Source organism: Leptinotarsa decemlineata, unplaced genomic scaffold (genome assembly GCF_025532065.1).
Source record: "Leptinotarsa decemlineata unplaced genomic scaffold, Ldec_3_MD MMD2_tig00002082_RagTag_RagTag, whole genome shotgun sequence".
Taxonomy (NCBI): domain Eukaryota; kingdom Metazoa; phylum Arthropoda; class Insecta; order Coleoptera; family Chrysomelidae; genus Leptinotarsa; species Leptinotarsa decemlineata.
This window is the reverse complement of record NW_027412573.1, coordinates 3,927,491-3,941,957: the sequence shown is the minus strand read 5'-3', so window position 1 is coordinate 3,941,957 and position 14,467 is coordinate 3,927,491. Positions and strand designations below refer to the sequence as shown.

Here is a 14,467-nt window from a genome sequence, read left to right as displayed (position 1 = left end):
ACCAACCATCTTGCTTTGAATAATTCCAAGATCAATATTTTGTGATTTAGGTGTGGTTTGGAAGATTCAAATACAAACACAATGACACCATTATACATTGTCCTACTGCTAAATATCCAGTAGTATTTATTGACAAATTGGAGTGGTGGCAGATGAACTTGGGCGTGTTAGCAGAGATCCAACTCCAGTGGGGATTCTTTCTTCCAGCAGGAGGTATTTGAAATATTTTATTTAATTTCGAATTATGTGGGCAAAATTTGTAATTTTCACAATTTCCATCATCATGTGATACTAGTAATGTTTTCTTTAGAAATAAAATTATTTATCGATAATAAAGATCTTAGAAACTCGTTTTGTATTTTTTCCATATCGCTTCTTTAAATGAAATTCCTGGAGATGCCATTCTACAGACCCAAAATCTAGTTCAGTACAAAGAGACTTTTCAAAATCATTTTTACTTTCCTGAGTAGAAAAACTAATTTACTTTCAAGTAGGTTCACTTCAACATGAAATTATTAACAATTGAATCAGGTATACTCTATTTACCTAAATTACAAAAGTAAAAATACAATTTGAAATACAAATCTTTACTTATGCAGAAACAGTATAATAATTATGTTTCACATGAAAGTTGTTCGGTAATACAAAAAAGGTTTCATAGGAATTTTGTATTTACAGACATTCTTCTACTAGTTAGTATAGAAAACATGAAAGAGTATGCAAGTTCTAACTTATTAGTCGCCTGTCATTTCTATTTTAGTGAGGATTGGATAATTTAATCGAGAAATAACATATTAAAATAGGAAGATTCATCAAGCATGAAGGGCGGCTTTCAACTGAGCTTGTTGAAACTGGTGTTGCAGTTTTTGCAAGGCATCTCGATGGTTCTCCTGTTTTCTATCTAGAGATGAAATGGCATCGTCGATTCTCTTCATTTCTTTGGTTATATAATCAATTCTTTTGCGGACATTTTGTTTTGCTTCCACCAACTCTGTTTTGATGAGAACGGGTCCTACTGATTTATATACTTTTCCATCACTAGGCAAGAGATCTAATTCTTGTTTGACAATTTCATTCTCGTTGAGTTGACCATCTAGCTGCTGCCTTGTTTGAATGGTTTTCTGCAGCTCTGAAATTAAAAAATTATATGATTTTGTAAATATATTAGACATGAATTTTTTTGAGGTTATATGTAGAACAAAATTTGTATTCACCATAATCAATATGACTTATGTTTTTGAGAGGAAAAAACATCTGTATTCCTCGTTTATAATCGGAGGTACTTCCATGAAAATGAAAATATTTTTTTATAAGAAAATGTGTGGGTGTTGAATATAACCATTTCATTTTACACTAACTACATTTTTTCTGCATACATATAACGAACCTTTCTGAACTCTCTTTAAGTTATCTAATTCTGACTGTACTTTCCTTTGAATATCTTCACTCATTTTCACAACTTTATTATAACCACAAATTTCTAATAATTTTATTTTTCTGGTGTTATTTTCAGTGTTGCCAACTAAATAATAAAGTTCTTTTGCGCCAGATTCCTACACAGTTCGAAAAAAAGGAAAAGTAGACTAAACGGCCACAGTGTATAGGCTTTCACGGTCGGAAAAGTTATAAATTATATGATTAGTAGAGTAGTAGCCAAAATAGAAAAAATACATTGCACTACAAACAGAATCCTTATCCGTATCCATTTTGTTTTCTTTACTTATAGTTAAACTTGACCCGATAATGTCGCACTTGGAAATTAGTGAGTATTGAAAACAGAAGCCTCAATTTTTCAGTTTGCATGGAATATTCGAAGTATTTCAACTATAGTTGACAGTAAAAGCTGTAGTGAAGCTGCTCCTTGGTTAATCAAATTCGCTATACAACAGCCTCCTCATGCGTGTCTTTACGTAAAGACGCGCCTAAATAAGCTGTCTTATAGCGAAACACGTGTTGCGTGTTGCGGAAGATAAGAAAGAATATTTTTGAATATTTTCATTCATATCATTAACCATAGGAGTTTTCGTCTGTGATTCTAATACATCCGTTCTGGCGTTGAAACGATGACGTCTCATCAACTATGATTCGAAACGTATTCATGTTGATTCAAAACTGAAGTAAGGGGGTTTTGAAACGGAATTTGACGTTAGTCAGTTGTCAGTTCCTGCTTTATTTTGATCGTTATAGTTTATAAAATGCTGAAAACTTTTTTCAAATACGTTGTAAAGATGTACGAAATAAAGCTGGAAAATTATTACTTGCACATTATCCGATTCAATTTGAGGTTAGAGAAAATTGAAAAGTTTTTTATTGATTTTGACATATGACACAAATTGAATCATTTCATTCAGGCGAATCTTATTATTAATGTCACTACGAATCGTTTTTGAATCACGCTGGAATACGATATTAAACGCCAGAAAACACCTCTAATATCCTCCAATATCTAGAAACTAGAAGTCCCGTCTGTCTCTGGTATAATAAATGATATAGAACGAATTACAGTGGAAATGGAAGATAGTTCATCTGATTGTAGCTCGAGCGAAAGAGCTACCACAGTTGAAATTGACGGAAAAGGGTCATGTTCAAAAAAATACAAAAAGGCTCAAAAACAAACTTTTTCTCAACATTGGTTCGCTGTTTTCAACTTGAAAGGATGAATTAGACTTGTCTCGAATGATCGTTCAAGAGCTCAGTGTGACTATACGTGAGTGAACAAATTGATATTTATTTTTACTTTTCAAAATCATCATTCCAAGCTAAGAAATATTTGGTCGAGACGACAGTTTTAAAAAATCAACTGAGTTGCGCAGTTGAAAATTAGCATGATCCTGATTCCTGAAATGTAATTTCTGTGGTATTTAATTTTGTGAAAATAGTGAAATAAATTACAAGCGAAAATAGAACAATGGAACAAAAAATAAAAAGTTGAGAGATTCCAAGCCAAGTTACTTCACGACGTTTTCATTGTTATAGTATCCGCAATCGTTTTCGGGTGATGACTGTCATCAATCATTTTTAATTCTTCTTTTTTTATTAGTACTTTCAGTGATGTCAAATCATTTTATATATAATATCAGACAATGGAAGTCCGAACTAATGAAATTCATCATGAAACATTGTTAATCATTGTCTTTTGTTACTCTGAGGTTAATCACTTACAGACTTTATAGTTCATCCAGTTGGCAACACTGCCCTACCTGGACTCTGGTTTAGGCACAGGGCACAGATGATATAATATTGTTGATTGTTTACGTGGGATGACGTTTAGGTGATTAAGGATAATAATTCGAAGTCTAGTTGAATAAGGCCAAAATAGTTATTTGGCTTAGTGAAAATAACTATGGCAGAGACAACGACGATAGAACCTGATTTTGACAAAATTCTCGCCGGATTAGATAAGAAACAAGACAGCAAATACCTCTTTAAAATATTGACAAATATTAGAAAGCAAGTTGAGTGGCCCAAACACAAAGAACAAATCGCAAGTTTCCGAACGAAAGGGTATATTAAACATGTAATAAGAACTTTGCAAATGCCTCAGAAACATATAATAGATGTGTCCTTGAGTATTTTAGGGAATTGTGTTTTAGATAAAGGATGTGCTAGAATGGCAGTAAGTTACACCTTTTTTTGTTTCATTCACTCTGTACTACCATAAAGCTATAAAACCATTGGCGTAACAGCAAGTGGTTTGTAGTTTTTCAATTAATTTTTTAAGTGTTTACAAACAATTTCTATATATTTCAGATTGGAACTTACAACATTCTCACATCACTGGGTCAATTGTTGGAGCGCTATCCAACTGAAAATACTATAAATGGAAGAATTTTCAGAATTCTTGGAAATATGTGCACCCATAGAGATCAGTGGGCTAACACAATTGTGGAGAGAAAACCGGAATTCGTACAGCATACAGTAGATTTGCTAAATACAGTTTGTGAAGGTGAATTTTCCTTGGAAAATTATTCTGAAGCTACAGTCACAATGGCGGTGCGGCTCCTGAGGTAAGATGCTGAAATAGACTTTTCTCTTTTTATTTATTTGATAGAATCATTTTAATTCTCTCCAAAACAATGTGGTAAAGATAACAGTGCCTGAGTTGGTGCTACCATTGTTCCAAATGCATTAACTACATTGCTTGTATTTGACTCTGGGTTTATATTATTATTAGTGGGTGTGACTTGGTTTCTCCTGATTGGATTACCCATCCTTGTTTGTGTATCTCTAAGATCTCTAAGGACAGGTAGCCAGATTTTATTGATGTTCATAGCCTCTTCTTTTATATTCAAATTATCCCTATGTTTTTGAATTTCAATTTCTTCTCTATATACTCTTGGATAGTAAGTTTGAGTTTTATTGAGTATTACTGTGTCTTTGAATGAAATAATGTGAGTGCCTTCTTTGTCGAGAGCATGCTCAGCTACAGCTGAATTGTCGGTTTGTCTGAGAAGACAATTTCTCTCGTGTTCAGAGAGATGGGTACCCACACTTCTTTCCGTGGTTCCAATGTAGACCTCTGGGGTCCTTAGCTAACCTTAAACTTTGTGTGATAGTTTTTGTTGTTGGCCTAAATATTGGTTTCACGTCACTTGATGAATGATTTTATGCTAGATACAAAAAAATTGTCATACTTATAGATTGTATCTTATCCATACTGACTGTTTTTTCATTTTCAGATTGATGCGTTACTCTATCATGAGAGTAAACTCGCTCGGTGTGCTGAAAGTTGTGGGCTGTCTCTTTGCGAAGCTGACATCCAAGTGGGAGGAAACGGGGGCCTATGCAAACCTTCTTAACAATGTTATAAAAATATTGTATGAATATACTCGGTTCAACACGTATCATTGCATATCTGAATTGAAGAAATCCCATGAAGAAAATCCTTTGATGTGCTTGAGCAAGGTGGTCTTGTTAAACCCTAAATGCGTCGTAAAAATTTTTCTGAATTGTTTGGAACACTCTCGACTCAGATCTGAACTGCCGATTTGTGAGATATTTGCAATGTTCAACGACAAGCTGTTGAATTATAGTAAAGAAGGTGAGTAGATAAATTTAATCTATGTGGGACCTACACAGATTTATTTTATCATTGACTCACATTAAGAATTTAAAAATTCTTGCACAAAATGTAATGCATTCTTTATTAGATAGCTGTATAGTCTTGATTTGAATGTTTGCATGTGTTAGTTTTTGATCGATGGTTAGACCTAAATATTTAAAGTGGCTTACATGCTCAATGGAGCAGCGATCCATTTTCGTAAGAGGACAAAAATCATAGGAAATACTTTTTTGGTGGAAAATCATAAATATCTTCTTATTGAAATTGACTGTTAACACATTATTTTTACACCACTTTGAGAATTCGTGTGATACCGCATTTGCTGCTTCTATGGAAATAGATATCTCATTTCGTGCCACCATTTGAGTTGTGTCATCTGTATAGGTAATTGTTTCTTGTTGTGACATTTGAATTTTCTTTATCACTCAAAAATAGTGTAAAAACAAATTGGAGCCAGGGTTGAACCCTGCGGAACTTCCATTGAAACAGAAGCAGGATTTGACTTCATCGGATCAATCATTACCACTCGTGACCTGTTTTTTATATATGAAGCAACCCAGTCATTGGCAACTCCCTGATTCCAATTCAAAGTAGTTTTTCCAGGAGTAAGCTATGATTCACCATATCGAATGTTCTAGTTAAATATAAAAATAAACCATCTGGAATTTGTTTGTTATTGAGACTTTTATGTATACTTCTGCAAAGTTCATTTATTGCTGTTGATGTTGATCTTTGTTGCCTAAAGCCATGTTGGCAATTGGGAATAAGTTTGTGGTACTCGATGAAATTCATCGATCTCTATTTAGCAAACAGTCCAACAGAATTTCACGGTAAACTGTTCTTTTTCGGCCAAGCCCATCAAACAATAATACGTAATGAAATCTTCAGCATTTCGAGCATGAAAACATTGATTTTGTTTTCCTTACATTTAGTTTCAGTTTATTTGTCCGGGACACAGAAATTTCAGAAACAATTTGTCTTGTGTCATTATGTTATCAGAATCTCATTAATATATTTCAAAGTTCTATTTATCTACTAGGCTAGTTAATGACCACATTATTTCAAATTCAAAGCCACTGACAAATTTATATTTCATCATAACAAAGAAAGCAATAAAACCATATCAAAAACTTTTCCCTATAACAATATAGAAAAAACAATCAATCAGTCAAACATTTATTGAATCAGTTTTTTTTTACAATCACATTAGCCAAAAAAAAAACATTACATTATCATAAAATACTGGCTGATTCAACAGGTCAAATAAACATAAAAAAGTCAATATAAAACATAAATACATAAAAAAAGGTAATAAGCTACAATCAAATTAGGATTCAAGGAGAAACTCATCCACAGAGTAGTATGCTTTTTGCAATAGAAAAATCTTGAGTCGCCTTTTAAAGACATTTGAGGATTTAATGTCCTCACTGAGCTTATTATATAGCTTAACCCCAAACCACATGGGGTGATTCTTTGATACTGTGAATCTACTATAAAATTGATGTAGTTGAGAGTTATTTCTGGTGAAATGTTCATGGATTTGCTCATTTCTAGGAATAATTGAAATATTGTTTTTTTTTGTATATATCATTGTTTGGTAGATATACAAAATAGGCATTGTTCACTTGAAGATGCACCAGTCAGAATTCTGATTCCCTTTTTCTGAATAACAAAAACTTCATCAGCTTTAGCTGATAAGCTCCACTGTTCAACACCATAGGGCTGTGGTATAAAAGCTTGAGAACATCAAGAGAGACTGTTTGTTTTAACTGGCGAAGTAAATATATATGTTTACTGAACTTCAGTTTGACACTATCAACATGGAACTTCCAGGTAGGTTTATTATCAATATCAACACCTAAGAATTTAATACAATTATTAAACCTTACCAAATAGCTTTTATCAATTGTTGTACTTCTGGTAACAAAGTTGAGCATTTGAGATTTAGCAGAATTTAGCAGCAGGCCATTTATACAACACCACTGATCAGTTACTTCGTTAGCTTTGACAATTACTTCGGACATAGTTCCTGCAGACACCAAGATTTTAGTATCATCCGCAAAAATAACAGCAATGGAAGCTTTTGAACAACATTTTGGAAGATCATTTATAAAAACAAAAAAATAAAAGGGGTCCCAAAATAGAGCCCTGAGGTACCCCTCTTGATATACATTTTCTTTCTGAATTCATTCCATTCATTGGTAATGACACGTCTTTTTGGGCTTTCTACTGCTAATGTAAGCACCGCTATTGTATGTTAATTGCATTTAGTATATTTATGCCGTCAAAATGTGTACTCTATCTATCGTGAATGTTAATTAATAAATCTTCCTCTGTTACAGAACTAGGAGTCAATTACATGATATACATTGATTGCCTTTGCTCCCTGTTGGACCATCCGATCCCCCGCAGCCTTGAACAGTGGGGATCGTGCGTGAAAACTTTCGTAAAAGTGCTCGAAACATTGAAGGAACCTTCTAGAATCGAACTAAAGTGCTGCAACTCGATCATCAGAGCTCTCACCCAATGCCGTTATGAAGAGCGCTTCGTAACGGAGGAACTCGAGTGCAACATAATTCCAGTACTGGCCGGCAAACTGAAGTGGGCGATGGGCGTTAAAGACGAGTCAGAAAGCTTGGCGGTCAGTCACAAGGTGGACAGGAAAAGAGGCAACCCGATGATGGTGAGAAAGTTGCTAGGTAACAGGGAAAAACCAAAAAGGCGGTTCATGAACTTGGAAAGGTGCAACAGGAGCGAGTTTTTGGATTATGTGAGTACTAATTTTAATAAATATAAAGAAATGAAATTTAAACGTTCAAGCCAGTCTCGAATATACCTACACAGTAAGTTGAATGGACCGGCTCTTGTCAGAAAACAACTACTCCCCTGGCCAATACCACGAAGGGCGTTGGATTATATCCGACAGGCTTCAGTGCAGGAATCTTCACAGAAAATTTCCTGCATATGCAGTTGGCAATACAACTGAAAGAGTCGACCTTCAATTTTGGAACGGGCACACTTGCAGACCGGTTTCGGGCTCATTAGCCACTCATCGGTGCAAGATATGGCCATCATCGACCTAAAGTCAATGATATTCCATAATTGAAAATCGGAATTCTTTCTGGGTATTTCACTCCTCTTCCTAAGTTGGAGCGAACAACAACATATCACTCCATCTAGCGGACGAGGTACTGATCAACTGCATATCCCAAATTTGCCCGATTCCTCTGAATAAGGAAGAAAAACTTTCTTATTAGTCAGTCAGAGCCAGTCTCGTGTAGGTATATTCAAGACTGTCTTGAACGTTTAAAGTTAATTTCTTTAGATTTGTTTACTGCCAGTCTTCAAGCATAGCCCAGTGAATAATAAGAAACTAATTTTAATGATTTTCTTGTTTTCCATAAACGAAACTCATTCATTTCTCTGTGAGGGTACGTATCTTCTGTATGGAACCCATTATATGCAAGCCACATCCATATATTAGAACAAGTTCAGAGAAAATTACTAAGATTGGTTGCATTTAAATCCAGAATTACTCCTGAGAATTACATATATAACTATCCTCAACTACATTCTCAATTAAATCAATCAAATAAAAATATGCTTTATTAATTCCTTTATTTAGCATAAGCTAATATACAATATGTTTGATTCTAAATATCATTAGGCTAATGTCCAAATATTTAAACAATGAATTACAAATATATACATGTATATGACTGGTTACAATCACAAATCTGGATCACAATCAGCTGGAAGGGCAAACCGAATCAGAACAAAACTGGAAAAAAGTAAAAAGCAAAAGAAAACCATCCAAGAATACCAGAGGACAAGGAGAAGACAGTGAAGGGAAATTCAAGGGTGAGAAACCAAGAATCTGGATGTTTCTCTATAGAGTTCAACAAGAAGTTCATGAGGAAGATATACTGGAAAACTTAAAAAAACAAACAAACAATCTGGATGAAGATTTTATTGTAAAAGAATTGAGAACCAATGAGGGTAGTAGATATAAACAATTCATGGTGGCAGCAGATTTTGAGTGGAAGAATCGATTCTACGAACCACGTTTTTGGCCCAGGGGAATTGGCTTTAGAAGATTCGATTTTAAATTATATTACGAAAAGTATAATATTCGTGATGTTGTGACCGGGGAAGTTGAAGCAGCACGACCAAATTCTTTTTTGGAAACACCGATGGACTCCAGCAAACAAGTGATGGTATCAATGAATCAAAGGAAATAAATCTTTTACATTATAATATACAGGGGTTATCTAAAAAGTTATTAATCTTAGAAATTTTATTTGAGAGTAAAGATCCAGATATAGTTTGTTTGAGCGAAAATTGGTTAAAAAACAATGAAATTGGAAACGCAGCTTTTCCTGGTTACAAACTGATAAGTAGCTTTTGTCGCAAAGACTCTGACCATGGAGGTACTTGTATTTATACTAAAAATAATATTCCAGACAAATCTGTGAAGTACGATAATTGTATAGAGAAACATTTCGAAATTAGTATTGCTGTGTTAGATGTTTTGAATGGTCAATCTCAACTATTTATAATAACTCCATATAGAACACCAAATAGCGATAGTAACATTTTTATAGATGCAGTGTATGATTTGATGAACAACATTTATTGTAAGGAATATTATTATATCGTATGCGGCGATAATAATGTAGATTTTCTAAAACATAGCAGAGAAACGAGTTTGGTATGACTAATCATATTGATAAACCCATACGAATCACACAAACCACAGTTTCAGGGATTGACGTGATTTTTTCTAATACAAAAGCATTATCGGTACTCATTGAAGATACTCATTTATCAGATCATACATTGCAGCAATGTTGTTTTGAAATACAAAAAGTCAGAGGTAAAGCTGAGTATATAAGGAAACGGAATTTTTCTATCAATAATTTAAATATTTTGAGTTCAGAAAATTGGGCCGAAGTTTACGGTGAGATAAAAAAATTTTAAAACGTTCAAAACAACATTATTCAATTACCTTAATGAAAATACTTTTTATACAATAGAGGAGTACCTCACTGTTTGATGCACTGTCTGTGAGTTTTTCGTATTTTCTTGTGAGCTCTATAATGTTTTTATAAGTTGTAATACTATATGTTTTGACTAGTCTGATATGTTTTGTACCATTGTGTAAAAAACTTCAATGATGAATAAATTATCTGTAAAGTATGAAATATCTACACATAGGTGGGCAACAAAGGTAAGACAAAAGTATTGATACAGATACAAAGCAACAAACACAACACTTTAAAAAACCTTGGAATAGTAATGGAAGTTATTGGTTTCTACATGGATATTTCGGTTGATTCTGGTATTATAATTATGATAATTTTCATTATATGTTATTTTTCTGCTCAAGTAGTTTGAAGATAGATGGTGATGCATCTTATATATCAGTACCATTGTTTGACACTACACAGTCTTTTAATGGCATCCATTTCACTTCTCTCAACATGTTGACTATTGGCGTGTCTCTTGGTACACCCAGTATGATTTTCATGGCTCTATTTTGTTGTTTTTGAAGTCGATCCAACTCGTTTTTATTAGCCGTAAATAGTATTGAAGAACAGAAAGTAAGATGTCTTAAAACTAATGTATTATAAATTATGATTTTTGACCATCTAAATAGGCTAGGCGATACTCCCACCAGAAAATTTACCTTATAAGTGATAGTTTTTATCACTTTCAATACATCTTCTTTGAATGTTAGTTCTTGGTCAATCAATACTCCCAAATACTTCACCACTGTTACATTTTCAATATCCTCATTAGCAATCTTTATACTAATTCCTCCATTTTTTATTTCGTCATAACCTGTTTTATTACTCAGTATGAGAAATTTCGTCTTTTCACTATTCACTTTAAGAGTGTTGAGATTATACCATTCACTTACTATGCAGAACTCTCTATTTAGAGTATCTACCAGCTCATTATCATTATAAGAACAGTAGTATATTAAGGTGTCATCTGCAAACTAATTTTTCACTCAAAGATCTCTGAAACAAGGTCATTTATACACAGAAAGAAGAGTAAGGGCCCAAGTGTACTACCCAAGATCTGAACATCTCATTGGCAAAGTCTAGTAAAGTAAAACATATGAGACATTAAAAATTACAAGCTATAAAATAATGCTTAGAGACAAGAGCAGCGTATATAGATAGAACAATATTAAGCCCAGCTGAACAGATACAAGTTTAAGTACATGCATATTGACTACATGTAAATATATAATGCTACGTAATGAACATTGATATACCTAAAGCAAATTCAAATCCAAGATAGAGTGGATGTAAACATTGACATGCCCTACGCACGTGATATTGAAAATCCCAAGAATTGGCCAGGGTCGTATTCAGAACCAACATCTTGTTGATCGCAAATGCTGTATCATACTTAGGAAAACTTTTTTATAATAACGAGTGAAATGCACAAGTTTTGCAGTTTAACGGGAAAAATGCAGATAATATGTGTAATATAAAAAGATTTTCATTGGATTTTTTACAGCGCACTCAAGCATTATATGAAAAAAGACGTAATTATTTCTTTATTGATAATTTTTATTTTATGTAAAATCAAAAGGAATATTAATCAAAATTATTCAACTGGATGAATTTGTCTCTTCATCAGTAGTGTCATCCTCACCAATCTGAATTATCAGTGGCTCGATTTGTGCCTCTATTATGTTATCAAGCTTCCACATCTTTGTCTCGACTTCCGATATCACATGCCGAACACACTTCTCCCATTTCTCCGCTGTGACTCTTTTCAAAGCCTCATCAAAAAGTACTTTGAGATCTGCAAATTTGAACGTGGTATTATGCTGAGCTACAAAATTCTTCACATCCGCCCATATTAACTCGATGGGATTGAGCTCGCAGTGGTAAGAGGCAGGCTAAGGACAATTTTGTTTTGTCCTGGTATTCAAGCAAGCGCTCCTTGACAATTTTTAGTAGCTGTACTCTTAGCATTGAGTCTTCAAAGCTAATATTCTTTGATCGCAGCCAATTTTGGATTTCAACCTCCTTTGAAGACGTTGTAGGAATCTTCTCTAACCGTCGCGAATTATAAGGTGCATTGTCCATTACAATCACAATATTATCCTCCAGATGGGGTAGAACTTTGGAAAACCATTGTTCGAAAGATTCACCGTTCATTTCTTCGTGATAATCTCCGGTTTTCTTCGACTCGAAACACCACAGCCCTTCAGCAACAAACCCATTCTCATTGCCGATGTGACAAATAATAAGCCGTTTTCCTTTACCTGTAATTATGAAGAGGTATGTAAGTAAATAAAACAAATACTCGGGTTACTTTTTATATATTGAGATTGAGGCAGGTCTTAATATAAATATAAGTTTACCTGATGGATTTGTTAATCCGGTGGATAGTCCATCTAGAAAGGCCCTCCTAGATGAGGTCACAGTTTCATCGACCCATACTTTAGGGGTAGTATGACCGGCATTAACCCAGGTTTCATCCATATAATAAATTGTTCTCTGCTGTTCCCTATAATATTTAATTTTGGTCAAATACTCTCTCCTCCATAACACAATTTCCTCTCTATCCAATAATAAACTATTGCGCCCTCGTTTTTTCCATACAAAATTCAAATGTTTCAATACTTTATGGAATGTTGACCGCTTAAAACTTGGCAATAAAACATCTTCATTTATTTCTTTCAGAAATGAAATACCCACTATTGTGGGTATTTCATTTCTGAAAAAGTACTCATGCACTTTCCTCCTGATTGCATGTTTATCAGCATCATCTATTGATTTTATAATGGTTTGACGATTCTGATTTGTATTTGGTTTGAAAAATGTATGATTTTGTTTTTATTCCCGTAAAACATTGAAAATCGAAGCGCAACACACTCTAATATTATCGGAAACTTTCGATACGACTTCGTCGACAGTCGATGTCTCAATTTCTTCCATCTCTTTCTTGAACACATTTAAAATCACTTCTTTCATCTCAACACTCAAATGTCTTTTTTTGGATCGTTTCCTGGCTGGACTCAGAGGATAGCTCACAGTGTCATCAGCAGTGTCTGTACTGGACATCTTGGAAAACAATTTTAAACAATATACTATAACGCACGCCACACAAACGACTGATTACAACCCTGTGCTGGTACCTAACTCGTACCAAGAAGGCGAATTCACCAATGAACGATGCCCTTTCCATCTGACACTGGGCGATCACGTGAACATCACGCTTCGGTTTTGTTTTGTTTTACTCTATCTTGGATTTGGATAGACTTCACATGCCTATTACTCGATAGAGCCTTGGTAGAATTCGTCCACACTATAATAGGGCCTCCTAAGAAGGAATGCTTTTACTTTCTTTCTGAATTTCCTTTCATTATGTGTTCGCCTTAAATTGATGGGAAGGTGATTAAATAACTTCTTGCTATTGAAAATAATAGAATTTTGTGTAGAGTAGATGTTGGAAGGGAAATGAAGTAATACTGACATGTACTATAAGTTGAGGTTGGTATTAAATTGGTTTTTATATTTTATGTGGGCAAGACACTGTTTCCAAAATAACAAGACATACTAAGGTCAGAAATTTTTGCTTCACAAATAAAGGGCGGCATGAATCCCTGTAGCTAGCTTTGCATGAATATCAACTCTGTAACTTAGTGTGTTCCCGTTTATACCGAATAAAAAAAATTAATGTATCTTATATTACTCTCACATTGTTAAAAAAAGTAGTGAAACTCAAAAATTCCATGTTGAAAAATTTGAAAGCGTATCTCCTGCGCAAGCATACAAACCTTACTAATATGATCTCTACTACTTATAATATTATTTATTTCTGCAGACAAACATTGACTCGCCTATTGAAAGGATGCATACGTCGCAGTTTCCGTCCCCTAGCAGCGACGATGATTGCAGACCACCGTGGGACCGCAGTCCCAGCCCGTGTTCGAGTAACGAGGGCAGCACTGGATCTTCGGCATTGTCGCCTTTCGGTAGCCCCAAACCTCCAACCGACTACGAATTAGAGTCCGATTCGGATGATTATTCTCCTGTTTGTAGCGATGCCGACAGTTCGGAGTTTGATTACAATGATTTACCATACTACGATGAGCATGTAGAATTTGAAAGACAAATTCAAAATGAACAACACAGAACAGGTAAGTAGAATTCCTGTAATTTCATTAAACACATAATTTTGTGTGCTTGATATTTATGTGGTCGCCTTCAGAGTGGTACTTATTCTTCTTCCGATCTTCGAAAGATTTCTCAAACTCGATATTTGGGATAGCCTTCAGCTATTTCAGCGATGAAGTCATCTATGATTGTAAAACATCCGTTCGAAGTTCTCTTTATTTTTGGAAATATGAAAAAATCACATGGAGTTATGTAT

The 14,467-nt window shown here is 34.3% G+C and overlaps 3 protein-coding genes across 3 annotated transcripts in view; 1 reads left to right on the top strand and 2 right to left on the bottom strand.

Moving 5' to 3' along the window:
- Positions 1–571: 571 nt before the first annotated feature.
- Pfdn6 (Prefoldin 6) lies at positions 572–1,552 on the bottom strand. Its single transcript, XM_023162079.2, has 2 exons — positions 1,388–1,552; positions 572–1,129 (listed from the first exon to the last, which is right to left on the bottom strand). Exons 1-2 carry the CDS (start codon positions 1,449–1,451, stop codon positions 813–815), a joined length of 381 nt encoding a protein of 126 aa, XP_023017847.1. The 5' UTR covers positions 1,452–1,552; the 3' UTR covers positions 572–812.
- A 1,656-nt stretch (positions 1,553–3,208) lies between these two features.
- LOC111506865 (uncharacterized) overlaps positions 3,209–14,467 on the top strand; it is a 30,136-nt gene continuing 18,877 nt past the window's right edge. Inside the window, exons 1-5 of the mRNA XM_023162078.2 lie at positions 3,209–3,616; positions 3,751–4,007; positions 4,680–5,041; positions 7,405–7,832; positions 13,919–14,234. Of these exons, the coding sequence (XP_023017846.2) occupies positions 3,344–3,616; positions 3,751–4,007; positions 4,680–5,041; positions 7,405–7,832; positions 13,919–14,234 (1,636 nt within the window). The 5' untranslated portion in view covers positions 3,209–3,343. The remainder of the gene's footprint in view (positions 3,617–3,750; positions 4,008–4,679; positions 5,042–7,404; positions 7,833–13,918; positions 14,235–14,467) is intronic.
- LOC141482893 (uncharacterized) lies at positions 11,622–12,761 on the bottom strand. Its single transcript, XM_074176857.1, has 2 exons — positions 12,453–12,761; positions 11,622–12,353 (listed from the first exon to the last, which is right to left on the bottom strand). Exons 1-2 carry the CDS (start codon positions 12,571–12,573, stop codon positions 11,908–11,910), a joined length of 567 nt encoding a protein of 188 aa, XP_074032958.1. The 5' UTR covers positions 12,574–12,761; the 3' UTR covers positions 11,622–11,907.

Coding starts and splice junctions, on each gene's coding strand:
- Pfdn6 (XM_023162079.2), bottom strand. CDS start 1,451: ATGAGTGAAGATATTCAAAGGAAAGTACAGTCAGAATTAGATAACTTA. Junction 1,130..1,387: donor CTTAAAGAGAGTTCAGAAAG/GTTCGTTATATG, acceptor TTTTAATTTCAG/AGCTGCAGAAAACCATTCAA.
- LOC141482893 (XM_074176857.1), bottom strand. CDS start 12,573: ATGGATGAAACCTGGGTTAATGCCGGTCATACTACCCCTAAAGTATGG. Junction 12,354..12,452: donor CGGATTAACAAATCCATCAG/GTAAACTTATAT, acceptor TCATAATTACAG/GTAAAGGAAAACGGCTTATT.